The 27,775-nt window shown below is 43.4% G+C and overlaps 1 protein-coding gene across 2 annotated transcripts in view; it reads right to left on the bottom strand.

Annotated features, from left to right (window-relative positions):
- Positions 1 to 271: 271 nt before the first annotated feature.
- LOC123744911 (glycine receptor subunit alpha-4) overlaps positions 272 to 27,775 on the bottom strand; it is a 263,873-nt gene continuing 236,369 nt past the window's right edge. For both annotated transcript variants that reach the window (XM_069306341.1, XM_045725128.2), the window contains one exon: positions 272 to 8,610. In XM_069306341.1, the coding sequence (XP_069162442.1) occupies positions 8,254 to 8,610 (357 nt within the window). In that variant the 3' untranslated portion in view covers positions 272 to 8,253. The remainder of the gene's footprint in view (positions 8,611 to 27,775) is intronic.

The raw sequence follows: 27,775 nt of genomic DNA, 5'->3' as shown, positions 1-27,775 counted from the left end.
AGGGTGTAAATCTACAGTCCTTGTGTTAGGATAGGGTGTAACACTAGACCTTTGTTTGGATAGGGTGTAACACTACAGACCTGTGTTAAGATAGGGTGTAAAACTACAGTACTGTGTTAGGGTAGGGTGTAATGCTACAGTCCTGTGTTAGGATAGGGTGAAACACTACAACCCTGTTAGAATAGGGTGTAAAACTACAATCCTGTGTTAGGATATGGTGTAAAACTACAGTCCTGTGTTAGGATAGGGTGTAGCAATACTGTTATACAAATCTAATTATGTGAAACTTTATTGAAGAGGCGTGTTTACATCAGAGGACACACACCTGCCGAAGCTGGAAGCTTCAGGAGGTGCTATTCACAGTGGAATCATTATCATTCCTACAATGAATTCTGAAAGCCCCGTTGGCATCATGAAGTATGACAATACAAGAAATTTTGTTGACGAAAAATGAGAGTACTGTATAGCAAAATTTTTTTATATGAAAATGACTATACAGCAAAAACTGTTGACATGAGACTTGACAATAGTGCAAGATCTGTTGACATGAAATATGAAAATACAGCAAAAATTCTTGACATGAAACGTGGCAATACTGTAAGAACTGTTGACATAAAAACATGACAATACTGTAAGAATTGTTGACATCATGAAACATGAAATGCTGCAAGTGCTGTTGACATTAAAAAATGACAGAATGTTATAAATCTGACACACAAGTACAAAAGAACAGAATCGCTCACGGACATAATGGCGTGAATGATAAATTAATTGTATATTTAGTGCAAAGATTTTAATACCAAAACGACTTGCTGCATCAAGCTAAGAAATTGGAGCCTAAATGATGCTGGACATTGAGACGTCTTGAAGCATATAAGCTGTAGCTGAAACAATACCTGGCAAGTAGTAATTAGACCAGGGTTTGCTAGTAAACGTTGAGAATATATTGAAAAAAATACCAAACTTGGCCTTGGGGACCCCCTGCCTTTCCAGCCCATTGTTGTTGTGAGGGAGAATGGTGGGCGGCTGCCAGGGTGTGATGCCCCATGAGACGGACCTCTGTCCTTTTAAAGACTTATGTTCCTGCTGCCATCTTCACTAATTGTGCTGGTTGCTATTTCCTCTTCCTTATTATTCATTTTTCCTCTCCCTCTTCTCCTTTCTCATTGTCTTTCCCGCCGACCTTTTGCCGTTCTTGATTATTCTTTTGAACATCTTTTGTTTTGACGCCTGGGTGTTTGGAGAGGAACACTCTCTCACCTGTAGAACTGTGGTACCCGACGTTGCGAGCGAGGGAATGCTTTTATTGTCAATCCTCGCCTTCATTGCTGAACCCGATCTCGATGGACTCACGGTTCTTAAAGTGGCGATTGCCGGGAGTATACTCACGATACACCCCTGGGAGAAGGGCCCCCTCATCTCATTGGGTGCCCTATCCTCTAATTGTGGCTCGTTGGTGGATATGGGGGCTTATTCGTGAATGAAATTATTACCTACTCGTTTCTATGCTGCTGAATGATCCTCTTATAACTTCCCAGGCTCGTGGGGTGGGCGATCAGCCCCCCTCCCTCAAGTCAGACAGTCCCCCAAGTCAGCGTTGGAAAACTGGGCTCTGTAGCCCCCCGGTTCGTTGGGCCCAGACCAAGCTACTCCTTTGGTCCTCCTGACTAGCCCCCTCTACTCACCTCCCACCTCTGTGGTAGGGTTGAGCCTCAGGCCCCCCGGTGGTGACTACCTCATCACCTGGAGCGGCTACTTCTCTCAATGCGACAACTGTGCCTTTCACCCCCCTCCCCCTTCTCACTGGGGTGCTCTGCGCCAACCCATCCCCCTCTCCCGTCATAGATGCACGATTCCTTCCAGTACTAATACGTTCCATGCCTTGTTTGGTCCGGCTATGTGAACTAAATACTTTGATCTCAACCATCTTGATTCTACATGTCCTGACGATTTCTTCCTCCGTAAACACTTTGTTGATTCGGTGGATGCCTCTGTTGCTTTTAACCCCACCCGTTTGTGTACATGTCGTTGTTGCTCCTTCTCAGGATGTAGCTGCCCGCTTAGCCGTATTGTCCTGCATTGGGGAGACCACTGTTAGGGTTTCCAAAAATGCCTGGTTAAATGCCAATATTGGCACTGTTATCCTACTGCACTATGTTGCGACTGGTGTTAGGGCCCTGAAAGACTGCCACGAGGATATTAAACATATCCTTGAAACCCAAGGCCATTCAGTCCTCCAGGTTGATACATTCACTAGACCCCCTCGTGGACGTCGTCATCAGCCCCTTCACGTTGTGAAGATCACTCTTGATAGTAGGACCCTTCTGCCTTCTATAATTCATGCTGGTGCCAGATGCTCCATTCAGAGGTATATTTCTTCTCCTAAACTTTGCAGTAAGTGCTGGAAATTTGGGCATGGTTCCCTCAAATTCACAAGAGCAGTGTCTCTATGCCCCATGTGTGGGAACTCAGGTCACTCCAAGACAGAGTGCTCTTCTTCCCAGGCTCACTGCTTCAATTACGGTGATGCCCACTCTACATTCTCCTGCACGTGTATACACTACAAATTTGAGGAAGCCATCCTCAATTTGAAGCACCACAATCGTTTTTCTTTTCCTGAGGTGAGATGCCAAGTCCCCCATCTCTCCTTTTGCGCTAGCATATCTTATTATCGTGTTATGTTCCACCTCTCCTCACCCTTTCCTTTTTTCTCAGTCTCGCAACCGTTTCCAGGCCTTCTTGAGGTTATCTTGAGATGATTTCGGGGCTTTAGTGTCCCCGCGGCCCGGTCCTCGACCAGGCCTTCACCCCCAGGAAGCAGCCCGTGACAGCTGACTAACTCCCAGGTACCTATTTACTGCAAGGTAACAGGGGCATTCAGGGTGAAAGAAACTTTGCCCATTTGTTTCTGCCTCGTGCGGGAATCGAACCCGCGCCACAGAATTACGAGTCCTGCGCGCTATCCACCAGGCTACGAGGCCTTGGACCGGACTCGCCCACCGACTCTTTCCCCCCCTGCTCCTTTATGTTCTGAACCAAGGGGGCCTCCTCCTGGTTCTCCATTTGGTGTTTCTCTCCTTCCCTCCCAGTCTGCCGTGTCTTCTGCGTCTTCTTTCCCGTCTCCCACCGATCCTTCTTCCCTGCCCTTCCCCTGTCTCTTGGCCCAGCACCCCGACTGTCTGTCCAGGCTGTTGTCCACCATCCTCCCAGCAATCTTCATGTTGATCGCTCTTGTTCTCCTTCTCCTGTTGAGACTATGGAGACTGTCGCCAAGTACGTTGCTGCTGGCACATCTGTCTCTATAAGTCAGAAACGTAAACCTGGCTCCTCTCCTTCTTCCTTCCTGGCGTCGCTTTCTTCCCCACCTCCTCTGACTCCGACTCTAAAACTGCATCCCCTCCCATTTTGGTGGTCGAGCTCCCTGTCCCGGCTATGGAGGTTCTTTTAGCACTCGATTCTCTCGGGGTTGCGAATCCGAATCGAGTGCCCCCCCCCCCTCCACTTACTGAGGGGCACTCCCCTGTTTTTGCACACCCCCCCCCTGAATCCGTTGACTGCCCCTCTCCATTACTTCCTCCAGCTCTGGACCCTGTCCGTCCGCCTCTGGTTCGTCCTCCCACTCCCTTGACTCCATCGTCATTGCTAAATTTACCCATGCCCCCTAACCCTGATTTCCCTGATCCTGATCCTGATCTTATTTAGTATACTGTACTGTGTTCTTCTTTGCCTTTGTCTCTTCATTGTTCTCTGTTACTGTTCTCTCTCCTTTTGACAATGGCTATTCTTCAATGAAATATTCGTGGATTTTATGCCAACTTCCATGAACTTTAACTTCTGATAACACAGTTTTCACCGCTTTGTGTATGTCTCCAGGAACCGATGCTTGGTGCTCGTCCTGGTCGCTTTCGTGGTTATTTCTTTCTCTCCCCCCCCCCCTCCAACTTTTGCTGGGACCCATAACTCTACTGTTCTCTTGATTTGTACTGCTATTCCCATCGTCCCCCTACTTTTTCCGTCGCCTATCCAATGTTCTGTGGCCCATATCTTTGTAAGTAAATGATATACAGTCTGTTCCATTTATCTCCCCCCCCAACCAAATGTTCCTCTTTCTCTTCCTTATCTAAAGCACCTGTTGGACTCCTTACCAGAGCCTGTGCTCCTGTTGGGTGATTTCAACTGTCTGCATACTCTCTGGGGGTGATGCTCTGACAAACACCTGAGGCTACCTTCTCGAGCCATTTCTCCTCTCTTCTTCTGTCTCTTCTGAAATCTAGTAAACCTACTTCTGTAGACTCCTGGACTCGCACCTTCTCCTGTCTTGATCTTTCTCTTTGCTCGTCTTCTCTTTATGTAGATTTCACAAGGTGGGTTCTTGATGACCTCCATAACAATGACCATTTCCCCATCCTTGTCACCTTTTTCTCTTTTCACCCTCCCCTCTCCTTTCATAGGTGGCAGTTCAACCCATCCTCTTAAAAATAACGTCACTTTTGGCTGGTATGTGCGATAAGGCTAAATTTTGACGTAATTTGAAATGAAATCGACTCACAAAAGTGACGTTCTGTTCCGTTTTCTATTTGAGTCGTCCGGCGTACGTGCAGAGGTTATAAGAGGACACTTTAAATTAACGTTTTTCATAACGTTTTGAAACTTTATGAGAATTTCCTGCCCACCTAACCTATCAGAGGACCCTTAACTTACTGTTGTGGAAAAAAAAAATCCCAAATTTATTTTCATTTTTTTTTCATTTTCAAATTACGTCCAAATTCGGATATACGGGTAAACGGCCAAAAGCGACGTTCTTTTTAAGAGGACAGGTTAGGCAGTTTGCCAAGGTTGACTGGAATCTATTCATCCTCCATGCTACTCTTTCCGACCTCTCTGCTCTGCCTCTCCCTGGAGCTCTCCTCCTTTTTAATGACACTGTGTCCGACGCTGCCCTCCGCTCTATTCCTTGCTCTGCTTTCACGGGGCATGTGGAAGTGCGTTCCCTAATGGAATGCGGACTGTGCTCGGGCTGTCCGCTGTCAGCGTGCAGCCTGGAAGAAACACCGACGCCGACAGACGGCTGATTCTTTTATTTTGCTTCAGAAGGTGAGTGCGGTAGCCCATAGGACTATCCGTACAGCTAAACGTTAGAGTTGGAAATCTTATGACTCCACCATTACATCCGATATTCCTCTGCTGCAGAGCTGGAAGAAAATCCACATGGTAGCGGGTAAGTTTGTTCCAGATGTCTCACCAGTCTTTAACCTCGTTGCTACTCTTGTGGCAAATCCAGTGATGGTCGTGACCAAACTGGGTTTCCACTTTTCGACTGTTAGCTCCGGTTCTCATCTTAATACTTCCTTCTTCGTAAGCCCATTCTTGAATCTCATCCCTTAGATTTCCGACTTCCTTATAATGATCCCTTCTCTGTCTCCGAACTTCAGTCTGCTCTGGCCCTTTATGGTTTATGGCAGCAGACTCAGATGACATTCATTATGAGATGCTGTGCCATCTCCCTCCAAGCGCATCTCAGTATTTATTGAATCTGTATAACCATATCTGAGAGTCGTCGTCAGTCCCTGAGGACTGGCTCAATGCGGTTGTTCTCCCTATTTGGAAACTGGGGTCTCTAGGGACATCCCTTAAGGACTTCCATCCCATTGTCCTCACGACTTGCATCTGCAAACTCTTTGAACGTATGGTCAATGTCCGTGTGATGTGGTTCTTGGAACATTATCAACACCTCTACCCTTCCCACTTTGTTTTTTGCAAGTGCTGCAGCACGTCTGATGTCTTGGTGAACTTGGAGGTCTATATTCGTACTGCGCAAGACCTCCATCGTTGCTGTTCTTTTCGGCTATTGAGAGAGCTATGTGAAGAAATCCACAAGAACCGTGATGAGGGTTCGAACCTACGTCCAGGATGATCCCAGATGCACCTTAGTCGATTGCGCTACGATATGGTTAAAAGAATTGAAATCGGGAGTACTACTGCCCTCACACAGATCCCCCAGTCTCTCCGAGACACGAACTGGGGGTTTACACAATTCCTCAATGCACCCGGGCTCTGTCAACAAGCTGTTCTACCATTTTAACCTGAAAAAGATGTACGACACCACCTGGAGATTCCATATTCTGTCCCAACTTCGTTCTTTTGACCTTCGTGGTAATCTCCTTCTCTTCCTCTTTAGTCGTTCCTTTAGAGTGAGGTTTGGTACCACTCTCTCTGCCTCTTCGGTAATATGAGGGTGTGCCCCAGGGTAGTGTTCTGAGCACTACTCTTTTCCTGGTTCCCCTCAATGGTCTTCTTTCCTCTTTTCCTTCTGGCATCTTCTCTGCTCTCTATGTCGACGATCTTACCCTCTGCTGTCGAGGTGATGATTCGCCTTTCGTTCAACGGCGGCTTCCATTTGCAATTGATGCCGTGTCGTCTTGGGCTACCGATCATGGTTTCAAGTTCTATACAACTAAAACTTGTGCTATTACTTTTATTCAGAATCAGATCGTTCTTCGTCTCCCCTCTTTCGCTTTATGGTCCACCCATTTTTGTACAAAAATTATGCTAACCTTTTGGGGAGAATCTTTGACTCTTGATTGTCTTGGTCGCCCCATCTCTCTTTCCTCCGAGTTTAATGTTCTAAGGCCCTTAACTTACTTAAGGTCTTGTCCCATACTTCTTGGGAAGCTGATAGGCTTACTCTCCTCTCTTTACATTCCTCTCTCGTTCTGTCTAAACTCGATTATAATTGTCCTGCTTAGTCGTCTGCTGCTTCTTCTACCCTTCGCTGTCTTGACGCTCTGCACCATACTATGTTACGCCTCAGCTCTGGTGCCTTTCGTTCGACTCCTACCCTAAGCCTGTATGTTGAAATTGGCGTCTTGTCTCTACAGGATCGTTGTGATCGCTACTGTCCTCGCTCCTTTGCACGGTGCTTACAACACACTCACTCTTGCTTCTTTACCTTGCCTTGACCTTTACCCTCCTATGGTTCCTGTTCCTCTTCACCACCTACCTCTTTCTGTACAGTTGTCTCGCTTACAAAATGCTCCTTCTGTTCGTGTTACCAATATTATACCTCGTGTCGTTCAATCTTTGTCCCCGTGGAATGTCCCCCTTCCTAAATTTTGCAAAACCTTGACCCACGTGACTAAAGCTTTTACCGCTTCTACAGTTTTGAAACGCTTTTTCCTTGAACACTTTTCTTCACACTCCCACTCCATTTCCATCTTCACCTATGGGTCTAGGTCTGCAGACGGTGTAGGCTACTGTTGTTTTTCCTGACCACACCTATATGTGTCGCCTACCTCCGGAGACTAGCATCTTCATGGCAAAACTTTATGCTATTCTCTATGCTCTTCGTCAGTTCCTTTCTCACTGTCAATCCTGCTTTGTGGTTGTAGTTGACTCTCGCAGTGCTCTCATGGCTCTAGAGTCCTTTGATCTAGTCCATCCTGTGGTGGTCGAGATTCAACACTGGCTGTTTCTTATCTCCAGTAGATTTAAGACAGTGGAGTTTTGCTGAGTTTCCAGCCATATTCGTGTGTCCTTAAATGAGCATGTGAACACTGCCTCTAAGGAAGCTATCCGTATCTGTCCCATCTTTCGTAAAGGTATTCTTTATTTCGACTTTTACCCAGTTATTCATTCTTGCCCGTTGGCAGGGTCGTTCGCCTCCTGTTACTGGTAACAAACTGTGCGCCTTTAGGAGTAGTGTATCCCTGCGGCCTTCCTCCTACCACCGGAACCGGCGGTGGGAAACTGCTCTGGGGAGGTTACGTATTGGTCATACACGTTTAACTAACGGGCACTTAATGGCGCGCCGCCCTGCTCCTTATTGTCCAAACTGCATTGTCCCACTTACGTCGTGCATATCCTTGTTGAATGTCCTGACTTCCAGGAGGTACTTGTGTCTTGCTTCCCAACTGTCCCTCACAGTCACTTGTCCCTCGATAGAATTCTTAGTCAATCGGATAGCTTTGATATCGTTCGCCTTATGTGTTTTTGTTCTCATATTGGCATCCTTAGTGATATTTAGCACCCTATGATTATCCCACACATTTGATGGTGCTACATAGTGTAACGGGCTTGGTGCCTTCTTTTGATAATTACTTACTTGGCCTTGGGCATATAATATTAAAAATTAGTGAAAAATCACCCCTGTACATAATTTATTTTGAACATTCAGCATGCGCAACTATCATCTTTATGGAAGGTCGTTGAGAAATCTGGAAGCCGGTAGTTGGATCAGACTGACTGGACGAGTCATCAGGTGAAGACTTGATAGTAAAGCCAGTAGACGAGGTTGAACAAGATGAAGAGAGCTGGGAAGAGCGCCCTGCACGTCTTGTCAATCCTCTTGGCAAGCACAGCTTCCTGACGCCACAGCGACGGCAGGCACGCTAGGCCCACGTCACTGAGAGCGCGCGAGCACACACCGGGGTCAAGGTCGTCATTGAGGTCGTCACTGCTTGCCTCAGCGGCATGACCGCCGCTAGTCACGCGGTACACGTCAGGAGCATGACCACAGCTCGAGGCGCCAACAACCTGATCCTCTCTCTGACGGGTCTCCCCACCACTGCTGTTCCTGCGCCGCTTCTGCTCGTCCTCGGCTCTTCTGGTTTCCTGTAAGAACACACACCAGTCACGTGGGCGATATAAACACGTGCACGTTTGAGGTCAATGGCTACTGTACATAAGTGTTCAAAGTTTAACTCTTCTTGTAACATATAACCCAGGAATTCTGAGCAGAGGTCTACTTTATTCCCTTACTCCCTTTGCCACTTGTGCAGGTTGAAGGTGTAAGTGTAAGTGTATGTACATTTCACGTAAATTTCATGGAAGTCCCCATGTGCTAGGACTCAAGTATACTCAAGGATTCAAGGAATGGAATAAAATTGAATAAGTTTAGATTTAGGAAAGACCTGGGTAAATACTGGTTCGGTAACAAGGTTGTTGATTTGTGGAGCCAATTACCGTGTAACATAATGGAAGTAGGAGCCCTTGATTATTTCAAGCATAGGTTAGACACATATGAATGAGATAGGATGGTTATAAATAGCTGCCGCGTATGGACCAACAGGCTTTCTGCAGTTACCTTTATTCTTATGTTCGTATTATTCGATCTATTAAATTTGTATGGTATACTACGTAGGTGTAAGAACATAACCCATTCATACCCATTCATTTAGGCACAGTCAGTCACCAGTCAGGCACAGTCAGTCACCAGTCAGGCGCAGTCAGTCACCAGTCAGGCACAGTCAGTCACCAGTCAGGCACAGTCAGTCACCAGTCAGGCGCAGTCAGTCACCAGTCAGGCGTAGTCAGTCACCAGTCAGGCGTAGTCAGTCACCAGTCAGGCGCAGTCAGTCACCAGTCAGGCGCAGTCAGTCACCAGTCAGGCGCAGTCAGTCACCAGTCAGGCGCAGTCAGTCACCAGTCAGGCGCAGTCAGTCACCAGTCAGGCGCAGTCAGTCACCAGTCAGGCGCAGTCAGTCACCAGTCAGGCGCAGTCAGTCACCAGTCAGGCGCAGTCAGGCGCAGTCAGTCACCAGTCAGGCGCAGTCAGTCACCAGTCAGGCGCAGTCAGGCGCAGTCAGTCACCAGTCAGGCGCAGTCAGGCGCAGTCAGTCACCAGTCAGGCGCAGTCAGTCACCAGTCAGGCGCAGTCAGTCACCAGTCAGGCGCAGTCAGTCACCAGTCAGGCGCAGTCAGTCACCAGTCAGGCGCAGTCAGTCACCAGTCAGGCGCAGTCAGGCGCAGTCAGTCACCAGTCAGGCACAGTCAGTCACCAGTCAGGCACAGTCAGTCACCAGTCAGGCGCAGTCAGTCACCAGTCAGGCGCAGTCAGTCACCAGTCAGGCGCAGTCAGTCACCAGTCAGGCACAGTCAGTCACCAGTCAGGCACAGTCAGTCACCAGTCAGGCACAGTCAGTCACCAGTCAGGCACAGTCAGTCACCAGTCAGGCGCAGTCAGTCACCAGTCAGGCACAGTCAGTCACCAGTCAGGCACAGTCAGTCACCAGTCAGGCACAGTCAGTCACCAGTCAGGCACAGTCAGTCACCAGTCAGGCGCAGTCAGTCACCAGTCAGGCGCAGTCAGTCACCAGTCAGGCGCAGTCAGTCACCAGTCAGGCGCAGTCAGTCAGTCAGGCGCAGTCAGTCACCAGTCAGGCGCAGTCAGTCACCAGTCAGGCGCAGTCAGGCGCAGTCAGGCGCAGTCAGTCACCAGTCAGGCGCAGTCAGTCACCAGTCAGGCGCAGTCAGTCACCAGTCAGGCGCAGTCAGGCGCAGTCAGTCACCAGTCAGGCACAGTCAGTCACCAGTCAGGCGCAGTCATTCACCAGTCAGGCGCAGTCAGGCGCAGTCAGTCACCAGTCAGGCGCAGTCAGGCGCAGTCAGTCACCAGTCAGGCACAGTCAGTCACCAGTCAGGCACAGTCAGTCACCAGTCAGGCGCAGTCAGTCACCAGTCAGGCGCAGTCAGTCACCAGTCAGGCGCAGTCAGTCACCAGTCAGGCACAGTCAGTCACCAGTCAGGCACAGTCAGTCACCAGTCAGGCGCAGTCAGTCACCAGTCAGGCGCAGTCAGTCACCAGTCAGGCGCAGTCAGTCACCAGTCAGGCGCAGTCAGTCACCAGTCAGGCACAGTCAGTCACCAGTCAGGCACAGTCAGTCACCAGTCAGGCGCAGTCAGTCACCAGTCAGGCGCAGTCACCAGTCAGGCGCAGTCAGTCACCAGTCAGGCGCAGTCAGTCACAATGAGAAGGTATGTTAGATGGAGCACCAATTGCCTTGATACTGAAAATTGTGAGTGAACTGGGGCTATTGAGGGAGCTATGTGAAGAAATCCACAAGAGCCGTGATGAGGATTCGAACCTGCATCCAGGATGATCCGAGTGCTACTGCCCCTCACACAGATCCCCCAGTCTCTCCGAGGCACAAACTGGGGTTTACACAATTTCCCCCATGCACCCGGGCTCTGTCAACAAGCTGTTCTACCTCTTTCTCTATACCTTTACCTTTACCTTTATTACAATACACATAGAAGTCACAATAGTGCGATATATCATATGAACAAATCCTCAAGGGCCATGATGAGGGTTCGAACCTACGGCCAAGATGATCCCAGACTTGCCTTAGTCGATTGCGCCATGACATGGTTAAAAGAATTGCAACCGGGAGTGTTATTACCCTCACATCTGGACGTAGGTTCGAACCCTCATCACGGCTTTTGTAGATTTGTTCTTTTGTGGAATCACGCTATTGTGATTTTTGTGTGTATACCAATATGAAGCTCTGAGGACAGAGTTGGATTGGAGCTACGACATGCAAGAGCCAAGACACGAGCCAAGGGTTTGCTATCCGGAAGCAGGAATTGGTGATATAGTAAACAACATGAATGATATTATGGCTGGAAATGGGAACAAACTCATTATTTGTATCAGTGCAGGTGGAAAAGATGTTGGATGAGTTAGGAATGAGGCACTGATACAGATGTTTAAGACAGTCATAGAATTAGTTAGGAGCAAGGGAAGAATCCCTTGCATATGTGGCATTCTTCCAAGAAAGGGAGTTGGAAATGAATGGTTGTCGAGGGCACTTGGTATTAATTGCCGACTGAACAAATAATATAAATCAAATGAAATATCATTCAATGATAAATGGGAACACTTCTTTGGAAGGAATAACATGTCTGCTCGGGATGGGGTACATTTATCTAGGGCTGGGGTTGTTGCTGTTGCCAACTCGTTGGAACCTGTGGTTGGAGGGGTTTGTTAGGGTTTAAACTCTTAATAAATAGTGGTATGGGAATTGAAATGGAGAAATTAGGAAATAAAAGTATGTGTTGGTGAGGAAAGAAGGCAAAATGATCGGGGAACGAGAAGGGCCTCAAAATATTAGTAAGCTTAAGGTATTACACGAACAACCCGTTCTCGCAAATTCGTAAAGTCAATATTGACTTATTAACTACGTGCATAGGTGATATACTAAACATAATAGATACCCTTAAAAAGATTCATAGAAAACACCGACCTTACCTAACCTTGTTAGTATCTTAAGATAAGCATCTTATTGCTTCGAAATTACAATTATTACTTAACCTATACCTATTATAGGTTAGGTAATAATTGTAATTACGAAGCAATAAGATGCTTATCTTAAGATACTAACAAGGTTAGGTAAGGTCGGTGTTTTCTATGAATCTTTTTAAGGGTATCTATTATGTTAAGTATGTCACCTATGCACATATTTAATAAGTCAATATTGACTTATTAAATTTGCGAGAACGGGTTGACACGAACAGTAGCAGTCTAAGAAACAAAATTAACGATTTAAATGCTCTTGTTTGAAATAAACAATAGATATTATTGGACTTACCGAAACGGATGAATGTAGAAAACAGAGAACTATTAGCGGAATATCCAATAAACGAATTAAAACTATTTCACATATATATTAGACTAGGAGGGGGTCGAGTCGAGGTCGAGGGAGGGGGAAGACGTACCGTGCGCGCTCCGTTAAAATCGTATCATTAACCGGGATTCTTAGGACTACTGCCGTGGATTACTGATTACAGACATAACAAAGTGCATAGTGACCCGCTGGAAAATTTAAGATAGTTATTAACAATAGAATTTTGTGTTAAATAGAGAAAAAAACGGGAGACCGCGTGTGAGCCAGTGAACGAGGCTTTGTGTACATGCGTGTATTAGGAAAAAAAAAATAGTGAACGGTGATTCGTGGAACAGTGATGTGGAACGGGTATCACAACAAAATATAAGTTGGAAGTGAAGGAAAATCGTGCATAGAATATTATAAATATAGAATAGTGGCAAGAGGCGGCATCAGTGGTTATAAATCGGGTAACTGGAAACTGGTGACATCAACCTGGGACAACAAGAGGTCACCTGTACCGACCGGGGACCAGCCTTGCTACCCTACGCTAAGTACCTGCCATAAAGTTTGAACAAAATAACATACATAATATTACAAATATACGGTATACATATAATATTATAAATATTAAACATATAAATATATATACATATAATTTTATAAAGAGTTAAAAGGACTGACATCAACAAGTGATCCATACAGTGAATCTCAAATACAACACAATACATCAGACGATGGAGAGGTGTGACGAGTGTTCGGGAGTACTGGGAAGACGTAATGCAGGCGTAACGTGCTGCATCTGTAACATAAGATTTCACCTCGGCTGTACAGAATTAACTCCAGGATGCATAAAAAGGCAAGGAATTTACTGGGTTTGCAAAGATGACAGATTAATGTTAGAGAACATATTTAAACTGATGAAAAACATGCCCAAGTCACAGAGATTATCATTCACAGACAGGCTACCAGTGATATATGCGGACTGGGAAAAGTCAACATTGGATAACGACCAAAACTCAGGAACAGATAGTTTAGAGAACCGCAGCAGTAGTGTGGAGGAGGAGACTATTGTGGTACAAAATAACAGCAATATTGCAGAGCCAGATAATATAAACGATGAGAGCAACAGTGAGACAGAGTGCATAGATGAAGGAATTGGGACGAAAAACGGAGATGGCTCCTATAAAGAGGTAGACAAGACAGTCACAGATTTAAATACCTTGAAAAACACAAAACCGGAACACATTTGCAAATTCTACGCTAAAGGAATATGCAAATATGGAAAATTAGGAGCAAAATGCCATTTTCTGCATCCTCGAAAATGCAGGAACATGTTGGAGAGGGGTACATGTCGTTTTGGAACAGGGTGTAGATACTTCCACCCTAAATTATGTCAATTTTCAATTAGGGACAAAAAATGCTACAATCTTCAGTGTCCGGAATTCCATGTGAGAGGTACAGAGCGTTATAGACGGGAAGATCAATATGACACTACTGGAAATTTTTTAGAGGAAGGCAGAAACAGAGTATTATATATAAGAGAGAGGAACAGTCAGATGGAACCACTACAGGATTACAGAGGGGAACGGAGATACCCACAAGACTAGAATTCGAATTATCAACAAGCACACAGGTACTACACCAGACAACACCCGTCCTACTACCAAAACTGGACGAATCACTTCCAAAACGACACACCCTGGACGCAAACACAGTGGCCTCCTTACCAGAGCCTCAGATATTAACACCAAGTAAAGCATCCAGCACTTCCACTAACACGATAACATCATTTATATTTGCCAACATCCAGGGTATAAAAACACGCAAATCCAACAAAGTTCACTTTATAGATGGTCTCCTTCATGAGGCAAATGCAGTGTTTGCAGCCCTAACAGAAACCCACACAAAGGACTACCATGATGGTGAAATATGGATCTCAGAGTACAATCTTTTCAGATGTGATAGGAAACACCGGCTTCAGGGTGGGGTCAGCCTCTACATCAAAGACACACTCATCTGTACTGAGCTGCTAAACACCTCAAATGATATGGTGGAAGTGCTGATAATCAAAATAGAGATTTTAAATGTAGTTATTGTCCTTGTATATAAGTCACCGGAGGCAAACCCTCAGTAGTTTAAAGAGCAACTAATGAAAATAGAACACTGCTTGGAAAACCTCACAAATTCAGCTCCGAACAACATCCTGCTTTGGAACTTCAACCTACGACACCTGAAATGGAAGCACCTGGCTAATACAGTAATATCAGAAAGAATACCAGGAAGTAGCCTAAATGAACAGGCACATGCAAATGACCTGCTACGGATGTGCGACAGGTTTGCCTTAAACCAGCAAATAGTAGAACCAACTAGGAAGGAGAACATGCTGGACCTCATTTTCACTAATAATGATGAATTGATCGGGAACATAATGATTACAAATACCTGTTACTCAGATCACAACTTAATTGAAGTTATGACAACCATGGGGAGTAGACCTTCAAAACCAGTCCAGATTCCCGGTGGAGGAGATTTCAGCAAATTCAACTTCAATAATAAACAGATAAACTGGGAGCAAATAAACCAGGACTTCACAGAAATAAACTGGGAAGAACAGCTAGAAAATGCAAACCTGAACCAGTGCCTGGAAAAAATAAGCTCAGTAGCACTAGAAATATGTTCAAACCGCATACCTCTAAGAAAAAAGAGGAAGAGATGCAGATTGGAACGGGAACATCGTTCCCTATATAGGCGAAGAAAACGAATCCCGGAACAACTTGAGAGTCGCACCCTATCTCAAGAACGGCGAAGAAGGTTAGGTAGAGAAATAGAAACAATTGAACGGAAGCTACAAGAATCATACAAAACCCAGGAGAGGCAAAGAGAGCAAAAGGCCATCAGTGAAATAGAGAGAAATCCGAAATATTTTTTTCTCCTATGCAAAATCAAGATCAAAAACCACATTTAGTAACGGGCCCCTGCGAAAGGGAGATGGAACTTTCACCGATGACAACAAAGAAATGAGCGACCTACTAAGGAAGCAGTACGACTGTTTTCAGCGAGCCATTAAAGACACTAAAGATTGATAACCCAAATGAATTTTTCATGGATATGATACCGACACCAAATCATATATCAGACGTCACCCTATCCCCACTGGATTTTGAAGAAGCCATAAACAGTATGCCTATGCACTCTGCACCAGGCCCGGATTCTTGGAACACCATATTCATAAAGAACTGTAAAAAACCACTATCGCAGGCCCTCCACATTCTGTGGAGACAAAGCCTAGATACTGGTGTTATTCCTGATATACTAAAAACAGCAGAGATAGCACCACTTCATAAAGGAGGAAATAAGGCAGAGGCAAAAAATTACAGACCGATAGCACTAACATCGCACATCATAAAAATTTTTGAGAGAGTGCTAAGAAGTAAGATCACAAAATACATGGAATCACAGCATCTCCATAACCCCGGACAATATGGTTTCAGAACAGGGCGCTCTTGCCTGTCGCAGTTGCTGGACCACTATGATATGGCATTAAATGCTATGGAAGACAAACAAAACGCTGATGTAATTTACACAGATTTCGCAAAAGCTTTTGATAAATGTGACCATGGTGTTATTGCACATAAAATGCGTTCAAAAGGAATTACCGGAAAAATAGGCAGATGGATCTACAATTTCCTGACCAACAGAACCCAATGTGTAATAGTCAACAAAATAAAATCCAGCCCATCAACCGTGAAGAGCTCAGTCCCCCAGGGTACTGTGCTTGCTCCAGTACTTTTTCTCATCCTCATATCGGACATAGACAAGAACACAACCTATAGCACTGTATCATCCTTTGCAGATGACACTAGGATCTTCATGAGAGTAGGCAACATAGAGGACACGGCGAACCTCCAGTCAGATGTAGATCAGATCTTTCTATGGGCTACAGAAAATAATATGGTGTTTAACGAAGATAAGTTCCAGCTCATGCGCTATGGAAAAAAATGAAAATATAAAAACGGAAACCACGTACAAAACTCAGGCAAATCATAACAAAGAACGAAAAGGCAATGTAAAGGACCTGGGTGTACTCATGTCGGAAGACCTTACCTTTAAAGAACACAATAAAGTAGCCGTCACAACTGCAAGAAAAATGACAGGTTGGATAACAAGAACTTTTCACACTAGAGATGCTATATCGATGATGATACTTTTCAAAACGCTTGTGCTCTCTAGAGTGGAGTACTGCTGCACAATGACAGCCCCTTTCAAAGCTGGGGAAATTGCTGACCTGGAGAGCGTGCAGAGATCATTTACTGCTAGAATCCACTCAGTAAAACATCTAAACTATTGGGACCGACTAAAGAGCCTAAAACTGTACTCCCTTGAGCGCAGGCGGGAGAGGTACATAATAATTTACACGTGGAAAATATTAGAGGGGCTGGTCCCAAACCTGCACACAGAAATAACATCACATGAGACCAGAAGACATGGCAGGATGTGCAGAATACCCCCGTTGAAAAACAGGTGCAACAGGTACTCTGAGAGAGAACTATCAACATCAGAGGCCCGAGACTGTTCAACACGCTTCCACTACACATAAGGGGCATAACTGGCCGACCCCTCACAGTGTTCAAGAGAGAACTGGATTAGCACCTCCAAAGGATACCTGATCAACCAGGCTGTGACTCATACGTCAGGCTGCGAGCAGCCGCGTCCAACATCCTGGTTGATCAGTCCGGCAACCAGGAGGCCTGGTCGACGACCGGGCGGCGGGGACGCTAAGCCACGGAAGCGCCTCAAGGTAACCTCAAGGTAAGGAGGGGGAGTAGCCATATATGTTAGGGAAAATTTGAAATGTAGTCTCAAAGAGGGAATCAAACCTGAACTACACACAAAAACTATATGACTAGAATTGAACTAAAAAGCTAAAAATCTTATAATAGGAGTTATATACAGGCCACCAAACTATGGAAGCTATGCATCTGTGGGATGAAATATATAGAGCATCTAAGTCAAACAGTATTTATGTCATGGAAGACTTTAATTTTAGTGGAATAAACTTAACAGAATAGGGAATAATGACGCAGAACATTTCTAAAATTACACACAGAAATCACAATAGCGTGATGCATCAAATGAACAAATCTACATGGGCCGTGACGAGGGTTCGAACCTACGTCCGAGAGCATCCCAGATGCTGCCTTCATCGACTGAGCTACGACATGGTAAAAGAATTGAAACCAGAAGTTCTACTGACATTACTTGAACCCTGCAGCCTCTCCAGGACACATACCAGGATTTCGCGCAATTCCCGCATTCACTCGAGCTCTGTCAATAGGCGAAGAGGTAGAACGGCCTCTTGTTATGTTATGTCCATTCATCCACTTGTAAACCTCTATCGTGTCACCCCTAGCTTTGCATTCACTGCCTTTCCAGTGAATGTAATTTAAGCTTAGTTAATCTCTCTTCATATGAAAGGTTTCTAATTTTGGGAATTAACTTTGTCATCCTTCGCTGGAGACGTTCAAGTGAATTTATGTTCATTCTATAGTACGGCGACCAAAACTGAACTGCATAACCTAAATGGGGCCTAACCAGAGCAAGATATAGCTGAACAACACCGGGTGTCTTATTACTAATGCTTCGATTAATAAATTTCAGTGTCCTATTTGTCTTATTACGAACATTCATGAATTGATCCTTTGGTTTTAAATTCTTACTAATCATAGCTCCCAGACCCCTTTCGCAATCCGACTTCGTAATCTCAACACCATCTAGCTCGTATCTTGTAACTCTATCATCATTACCTAGCCTCAAAACTTTACATTTATCAGCATTAAACTGCATCTGCCAATCTTTTGACCATTTCAAAACCCTATTTAGATCAACTTGAAGTGGTAATGAGTCTTCTTCCGTGTTTATTTCCAACCGATTTTTGTATCATCGGCAAATTTGCAAATGTTGCTACTTAAACCTGAATCTAAATCATTTATATATATTATAAACAACAGAGGTCCCAGGACAGAGCCTTGAGGCACTCCACTAAAAACATTATAACTCTGACTTAACCCCATTTATACTAACTCTCTGTTTCCTTTGGTATAGCCATGCCCTAATCCAACATAATATAGTTCCCCCAATATCATGAGCCTCTATCATTTTAATCAGTCATTTATGTGGCACTGTATCAAAAGCTTTGCTAAAGTCAGGTACACAACATCCCAATCCTTACCACTATCAACTGCCTCAACTATGCTGGAATAATAATATAGCAAATTTGTTAAACATGAATGGCCATTTGTAAATCCATGTTGCGAATCATTTACCAATTTATGTTTTTCATGATGAAGATGTATTGCATTTGTAATTATCGATTCAAGTAACTTTCCCACAATAGACGTTAGGCCAATTATCCAATTGTTTGACACAAGTGATCTATCTCCTTTCTGAAAAATTGGTACCACATTAGCAACCTTCCATGACTCTGGCACTCTGAATTACTCTATTGATTTATCAAATATGGTAGACATTGGCTCGCAAAGCTCCTCATTTCATTCTTTAAGCACCATTTCATCCGGGTCTGGGGATTTGTTTGGTTTGAGTTTTACTATTTGTTTAATTACATCCTCCCTGTTAACTGCTAAACTAGTCAATGTGTCGCTCGTCCCCACCCACATACTTGTTCAGCTGAAGGTATATTGTTAAGTTCCTCTTTAGTAAACAGAGATAAAATATTTATTGAAAATACTACTCATCTCTTCGTCATTATCTGTTAACTGACTTGTCTCAGTTTTTAATGAACCTATCCTTTCCCAAATCTTTGTTCAATATAACTGAAAAAATCTTTAGGATATGTCTTTGCTTGCCTTGCTATGCGAACTTCATAGTTTCTTTTGGCTTTCCTTATCTCTTTTTTTTTTACATTTCTAACCAGTTGTACGAATTCCTGTTCTAAACTGACTTTCCCTATTCTTAATCCTTTTGTTCCACGCACTCTTTTTATCTATAAGGTTCTTCAGATCCTTTGTTTTCCAGTTTGGGTCATTAGTATTCGATCTATTCAATATGTATGGTATACTAGTATACCTCCCCCGGTATATACGACCGGGGGAGCCGGTCGGCCGAGCGGACAGCACGCTGGACTTGTGATCCTGTGGTCCTGGGATCGATCCCAGGCGCCGGCGAGAAACAATGGGCAGAGTTTCTTTCACCCTATGCCCCTGTTACCTAGCAGTAAAATAGGCATCTGGGTGTTAGTCAGCTGTCACGGGCTGCTTCCTGGGGGTGGAGGCCTGGTCGAGCACCGGGCCGCGGGGACACTAAAAAGCCCCGAAATCATCTCAAGAAGATACTATGTTCCTGGGCTTTGCTTAGAATATTTTTAAATAAGTAATATTTTGAATCCACATCGAAATTCCTGTTTACGTCACCTATCGCTGGGTGCCCAAGATTTTCCAATTTATTTGATCCAAAAAAATCTTAGGCTATAAAAATCAGCTTTTCGAAAATCTGGCACTTTAACAGAATTTTCTCCTACAGATCTATTCTATTCTATGCTAAATCTGATTTCTTTGTGATCACTGTTACCTAGTTCACTCTCTATTTCGATGTCATTAATTTGTGTTTCCCCTGTTAGTTAACACTAAATCTAAAATATTATTTTCCCGCATTGGTTCCTTTATATGTTGAGTAAGAAAGCAATCGTCAATTAATTCTAGAAAATCTTCTGCTTCATTAATCCCTGTTCTGTTAAACCAATTTATTCCACTAAAATTAAAGTCACCCCATGACACAAATACTGCTAGACCTAGATACTCTACATATTTTATCCCATAGATGCTTTGCTTCCATTCTGTCTAAATTTGGTGGCCTGTATATAACTCCTATTATAATATTATTTGCTTTTTCGTTAAATTCTATCCAAATAGTTTGTGTGTGTGGCTCAGTTTTGATTCCCTCTTTGAGACTACATTTCAAATTTTCCCTAACATATATGGCTACTCCCCCTCCTCATGTAATATATCTACCTGTGAGAAATAGTTTAAATTGTGGTACCAATTTTTAAGAAAAGAGATAGATCACTTGCATCAAACTATCGGCCAATTAGCCTAACGTCTATTGTGGGAAAGTTACTTGAATCAATAATTGCAAATACAATTCGTCTTCAACAAAAACAAAAATTGTCTTGAAAAACAAAAATTAATAAATCATTCGTAGCATGGCTTTACATATGGCTGTTCATGTTTAACAAATTCGCTTATCTTTTTATTCCAGCATAGTTGAGGCAGTTGATAATGGTAAAGATTGTGATGTTGTGTACCTTGACTTTAGCAAAGCTTTTGATACAGTGCCACATGAAACACTGATTAAAAAGTTATAGGCTCATGATATTGGGGGTGCTATATTAAGGTTTATTAGGGCATGCCTGTACCAAAGGAAACAGAGAGTTAGTATAAATGGGGTTAAGGCAGAGTGGGAAAATGTTGTAAGTGGAGTGCTTCAGGGTTCTTTCCTGGGACTTCTGTTGTTTATAATATATATAAATTGTTTAGATTCAGGTTTGAGTAGCAACATTTGCAAATTTGCGGATGATACAAAAATCGGTAGGGAAATTAACATGGAAGAAGACTCACTATCACTTCAAGTTGATCTAAATAGGGTTTTGAAATGGTCAAAAGATTGGCAGATGCAGTTTAATGCTCATAAATGTAAAGTTTTGAGGCTAGGTTATGATGATAGGGTTACAAGATACGAGCTAGATGGTGTTGAGATTGCGAAAGGGATCTGGGAGTTATGATTGGTAAGAATTTAAAACCAAAAGATCAATGCATGAATGTTCATAATAAGGAAAATAGGACACTGGGATTTATTAATCGCAGCGTTAGTAACAAGACACCTGGTGTGGTTCTTCAGCTATATCTTGCTCTGGTTAGGCCCCATTTAGATTATGCAGTTCAGTTTTGGTCGCCGTACTATAAAATGGATATAAATTCACTTGAACGTGTCCAGGATGACAAAGTTAATTCCCCAAATTAGAAATCTTTCATATGAAGAAAGATTAACAAAGCTTAAATTGCATTCACTGGAAAGGCGAAGAGTTAGGGGTGACATTATAGAGGTTTACAAGTGAATGAATGGACATAACATAGGGGATATTAATGGAGTATTAAAAGTATCAACACAAGACAGAATGCAAAACAATGGGTATAAATTGGATAAGTTTAGATTTAGGAAAGACGTGGGTAAATACTGGTTCGGTAACAGGGTTGTTGATTTCTGGAACCAATTACCACGAAACGTAGTGGAGGTGGGGTCCCTCGATTGTTTCAAGCGAGGGTTGGACATGTATATGAGTGGGATTGGGTGGTTATAAATAGGAGCTGCCTCGTATGGGCCAATAGGCCTTCTGCAGTTACCTTTGTTCTTATGTTCTTAACTCCCTTTCTTGGAAGAATGCCACATATGATCGGGATTCTTCCCTTGCTCCTAACTAATTCTATGGCTGTCTTAAACCTCTGTATCAGTGCCTCACTCCTAACTCATCCAACATCATTTCCACTTGCACTGATACAAATAATGGGTTTGTTCCCATTTCCAGCCATAATATCATTAATATTGTTCACAATATCACCAATTCCAGCTCCCGGATAGCAAACCCTTATCCTGTTCCCCCTATCTCGGGCACAAAAAAGTTCTATTCAAATATTTGCCCTCTTAACTATAACCACCTAATCCCACTCATATACATGTCTAACTCACGTTTGAAACAATCGAGGGACCCCCACCTCCACCTCGTTACGAGGTAATTTTTTTTTTTTTTGAGATATATACAAGAGTTGTTACATTCTTGTACAGCCACTTGTACGCGTAGCGTTTCGGGCAAGTCCCTGGAATACGATCCCCTGCCGCGAAGAATAGTTTTTTCATCCAAGTACACATTTTACTGTTGCGTTAAACAGAGGCTACAGTTAAGGAATTGCGCCCAGTAAATCCTCCCCGGCCAGGATACAAACCCATGACATAGCGCTCGCGGAACGCCAGGTGAGTGTCTTACCACTTCACCACGGAGACTGAATTGGTTCCTCAAATAAATTAACAACCCTGTTACCAAACCAATATTTACCCAAGTGTTTTCTAAATCTAAATTTATCCAATTTATAACCATTGTCTCATGTTCTGTCTTGTGTTGATACTTTAAATACCTTTTTATACTGTAATACCCTATTAATATTCCCTTTGTTATGTCCATTCATCCACCTATAAACCTCTATCATATCACCCCAACTCTACGCCTTTCCGGTGAATGCAATCCAAGCTTTGTTATTTTCTCTTCATATGACAGGTTTCTAATTTCTGGAACCAACCCCGCCATCCCACGCTGGACACGTTCAAGTGAATCCACATCCATTCTACAGCACGGTACCAAGGCTTGGTTATAAGTACCAAGTTACCCACTTTTAGTGTCGTATAGAATGAGTTTAACCGAAGGGTTACTACCGGATTCTTTCGTTGATTTTGTTTATTTTATATTACTACTGTTCGTGTAATATACCTAAGTATACTATTATTTTGAGGTCCTTTTCCTTCACCTGTTCATTTTGCCCCCCCCCCCGACCCCCGTCACCAACACATACTTTAATCGCCTCCTTTCTCCATATCATTTCCCATATCGCTATCTACTAACAGTTTAAACCTAAAAAGTCATTGTTTGAGCGTGCTAGCAAGAGGGCTAGTGGGGCGCTGGAAGACTTCATTGTTTGAGCGTGCTAGCAAGAGGGCTAGTGGGGCGCTGGAAGACTTCATTGTTTGAGTGTGCTAGCAAGAGGGCTAGTGGGGCGCTGGAAGACTTCATTGTTTGAGCGTGCTAGCAAGAGAGCTAGTGGGGCGCTGGAAGACTTCATTGTTTGAGCGTGCTAGCAAGAGAGCTAGTGGGGCGCTGGAAGACTTCATTGTTTGAGCGTGCTAGCAAGAGAGCTAGTGGGGCGCTGGAAGACTTCATTGTTTGAGCGTGCTAGCAAGAGAGCTAGTGGGGCGCTGGAAGACTTCATTGTTTGAGCGTGCTAGCAAGAGAGCTAGTGGGGCGCTGGAAGACTTCATTGTTTGAGTGTGCTAGCAAGAGAGCTAGTGGGGCGCTGGAAGACTTCATTGTTTGAGCGTGCTAGCAAGAGAGCTAGTGGGGCGCTGGAAGACTTCATTGTTTGAGCGTGCTAGCAAGAGAGCTAGTGGGGCGCTGGAAGACTTCATTGTTTGAGCGTGCTAGCAAGAGAGCTAGTGGGGCGCTGGAAGACTTCATTGTTTGAGCGTGCTAGCAAGAGAGCTAGTGGGGAGCTGGAAGACTTCATTGTTTGAGCGTGCTAGCAAGAGAGTTAGTGGGGCGCTGGAAGACTTCATTGTTTGAGCGTGCTAGCAAGAGAGCTAGTGGGGCGCTGGAAGACTTCATTGTTTGAGCGTGCTAGCAAGAGAGCTAGTGGGGCGCTGGAAGACTTCATTGTTTGAGCGTGCTAGCAAGAGAGCTAGTGGGGCGCTGGAAGACTTCATTGTTTGAGTGTGCTAGCAAGAGGGCTAGTGGGGCGCTGGAAGACTTCATTGTTTGAGCGTGCTAGCAAGAGAGCTAGTGGGGCGCTGGAAGACTTCATTGTTTGAGCGTGCTAGCAAGAGAGCTAGTGGGGCGCTGGAAGACTTCATTGTTTGAGTGTGCTAGCAAGTGGGCTAGTGGGGCGCTGGAAGACTTCATTGTTTGAGCGTGCTAGCAAGAGAGCTAGTGGGGCGCTGGAAGACTTCATTGTTTGAGTGTGCTAGCAAGTGGGCTAGTGGGGCGCTGGAAGACTTCATTGTTTGAGCTTGCTAGCAAGAGAGCTAGTGGGGCGCTGGAAGACTTCATTGTTTGAGCGTGCTAGCAAGAGAGCTAGTGGGGCACTGGAAGACTTCATTGTTTGAGCGTGCTAGCAAGAGAGCTAGTGGGGCGCTGGAAGACTTCATTGTTTGAGTGTGCTAGCAAGAGAGCTAGTGGGGCGCTGGAAGACTTCATTGTTTGAGCGTGCTAGCAAGAGAGCTAGTGGGGCGCTGGAAGACTTCATTGTTTGAGCGTGCTAGCAAGAGAGCTAGTGGGGCGCTGGAAGACTTCATTGTTTGAGCGTGCTAGCAAGAGAGCTAGTGGGGCGCTGGAAGACTTCATTGTTTGAGCGTGCTAGCAAGAGAGCTAGTGGGGCGCTGGAAGACTTCATTGTTTGAGCGTGCTAGCAAGAGAGCTAGTGGGGCGCTGGAAGACTTCATTGTTTGAGCGTGCTAGCAAGAGAGCTAGTGGGGCGCTGGAAGACTTCATTGTTTGAGCGTGCTAGCAAGAGAGCTAGTGGGGCGCTGGAAGACTTCATTGTTTGAGCGTGCTAGCAAGAGAGCTAGTGGGGCGCTGGAAGACTTCATTGTTTGAGCGTGCTAGCAAGAGAGTATTGTTATTATGGTGACATCTCGCACATTTACTCCTGAAGCTCTGAATGGTGCTCGTCTACACCACCTCAGGCTTGGGTTCATTCCATTTATTTACCTCACTCAATGTATACACATGTGCATATATTTCTCTGGCTCATTTGTGTTTCTTATTTCCATGTGTACTTCCTCATTCTGTTTTTCCTCATTTTAAAAAGACTGTCTTTATTCATTTTGTGTCTTCCTCAGTATCGTGTATGACTTATATCACCTCTTGTTCTTCTGTCTTTAAATGTTATTGAATTTTGTTCTCTTAGCCTGTCCTCATTGTTCATATTTCTTATTTCTGGTGTTTGTTTCTTGGTATATCTTTAATTTTTTTTTAAATTTCATCTTAACCTTTTCCTGGTGTAGGTTCCTGGCTGGGACTGTATATTCTAAGACTAACGAAATGTATATCGTTGATAATATTGTAAATAACTGCGGTCTTTGGTTATTTAAGACTAATAATGTTTACTGGTTTTAAACATCTTATGGTGTTATTCTGTAAATATGTGCCTCTGGTATTAAGCTTTTTTTTTATTTGGGGGGGGGGGAGTAAAGAGGAAGGAGAGGCATAGGTGAAGGGAAGTATAGAAGTGGGAAATACAGTGAGAGGTATGAAAGCAGGCGGGCTGTCCACCTTGCTGACACGATGTGTGGGTGTTGGCAGCTAAGCTAAGCTGGCTCCCTCTTGTCAGGGAGCTGTGAGTGTGTGAGAGGTTCTTCACATGTGTTTCACCATATATAGATGTCTATATTAAGGGGGTCGAGTGCACAATATCTCAACCTTCCTGAAACACACTCAATTTTTTTTTTGTGCATAATCTACATGGTAAATGTTCCAACTTTTTCTAATAGATCAACATCATAAAATGAACAGGAAAACAAAAATGAAAATTTTTCACAATTTCAAATTTCTATATCTTTAAAATTTCACACATATTTATTCTATTTATGGGAATCAGAATGGCATATAACGTTAATTTCCTTAAAAAAAAATGTAGTTTGAAACTAAAATTTACTGTAAAAATAATCAATATGGCCTTTAAAATATGCGCAAAATTTATACGAAAAAATGCATAACTCCCAGAATTATGGGTTTTATGAATAAAGGGTTTTATGGAAACCTTAGAAATAAGTCCTTTGCACATATGTAAAAATGATGGGAATCGCTCAGAAAAAAAATTATTACAATGTCTCAGTTTAAAAACCTGTTCATACAGAAAAATGAAGGTAAAGTTTTTGACAATACAGTAATTCGAATTGATGTCATATCTTGTAAGTTTAGTAAATATTGTTTGACATTCGTATTCGAATATGTGAAAGTTGCAGATCAATATGTGTTGGAAAAAAAATAATCCCCAAAAAACTAAATATAGGGATAAAGTTAATGGGTTAGGGGATATATAAGTATAATTTATATAAGTGATAAAGCCCTCATCTGGTTCCCATCCAGCAAAAACAACTTAGAGACAAAGAAAATAGAGTTCGAAATCTGCGAATAATTTGGCCAAAAAAATTTTAAGTCACAAGTTTTGGCACCTGTGACTGATTTACATGTCGACCAATTTTGTTCTAATTTCACATTCTTAGTGAAGGGTATGTGTTCTCCAAGATGTACAAGCCACAACAAAATCAGATAAGAAATAAAGAAGAGTGAGAAAAAATAATAATCCTCCCCCCCCCCCAAAAAAAAAATGTAGACATAAGAAATATTGCCATTGGGCAATGTATTTATATGATATATAATAAAATACAGAAAATACCATATTTATTTAGTATTATTTATGTGCAATTTTGTCCTCCAGGTGACACTCAGCAATCCTAGAAGGCACCAGCTGCATATCCACTTTGTGAACCCTTCTTACTACCACTTTTCTTTTTCGAGAATCAGACAGGGTTTTTTTTTGCAAAGGATATTCCTGCGTGGGCCCTAAGCCTCTGGCTGGCCCACTAAATAGGGCAGATGCTTGCATCACTTCATCACTGTATTATCCATGAGTCCCACTAACTAGGAAGTGCTATTTTTATCATCAGTAACAATTGCAAACTTCTTTTTAATTCATATACAATCCATTTCTTAACATTTTGGGATGAAATTTTCACGACTCTGATGCCTAATAACGCTAGATTTGTTTAACATTTTATACTATATTTCATATTTTTACCAATATTTTTTTGCACCCAGCCCCTTAAGAATGGTATTACTCCCAGGTTCTTCGTTCATTACCATTCTTACCGGCTTTACATATTCTTCAAACGTTTATCGTGTACGATCCTTCCTTCCCGGAAGATCATTTATATATACCGGAGACAGTAATGATCCAACTGATAAACAAGTGTGGGACTCTGCTTGACATTTAAGGCCACCCTACATCCCATATCTCAACACCACAGTCATAAAATGTTTTTTGTTTGAAGTTCTGTTCATATTTCCAGTGAACTGCGTCAGTTCACTATTTTTCAAGATACTCCTGCTTGCTTTTTGGACTTGTGAATAAATCTTTTTGCAAAGAGTAGTACCAAAAACTTTGACAATCCACGAGCATATCTGGCAAACATGCCGAAGAACTTTACAAGATTTGACATGCATGTATTTTCCCCTTCAAAAACCATACTCTCTCTCAATTACAAAGTCAAACATTTGTTTACATTCCACTGTTCTCGTATTATCCTCTCTAGAATTTTTCAGGACTGTAGTTTAAGACATTACAGTCTTCCAATTTTCCATGAGGTCGCGATACCTGACGATACATTATGAAGCTTGATCAGAGGGTTACATAATATCTCTGCTGTCTTTTTTAGTATCTAATCCAAACTCTGATCTGGTCTTACTACTTTGCATGCATATAATTCTTGCTCAATTTCTGTCATATCGTAATAATGGCTTCTTCCAGCCCATCCACTCTGACTCCATCATGAAGTTCTCT

The sequence above is a fragment of the Procambarus clarkii genome, chromosome 57 (genome assembly GCF_040958095.1).
Source record: "Procambarus clarkii isolate CNS0578487 chromosome 57, FALCON_Pclarkii_2.0, whole genome shotgun sequence".
NCBI classification, from domain to species: Eukaryota; Metazoa; Arthropoda; class Malacostraca; order Decapoda; family Cambaridae; genus Procambarus; species Procambarus clarkii.
The sequence above is the reverse complement of the archived record's forward strand: the minus strand, read 5'-3'. Positions and strand labels throughout refer to the sequence as shown.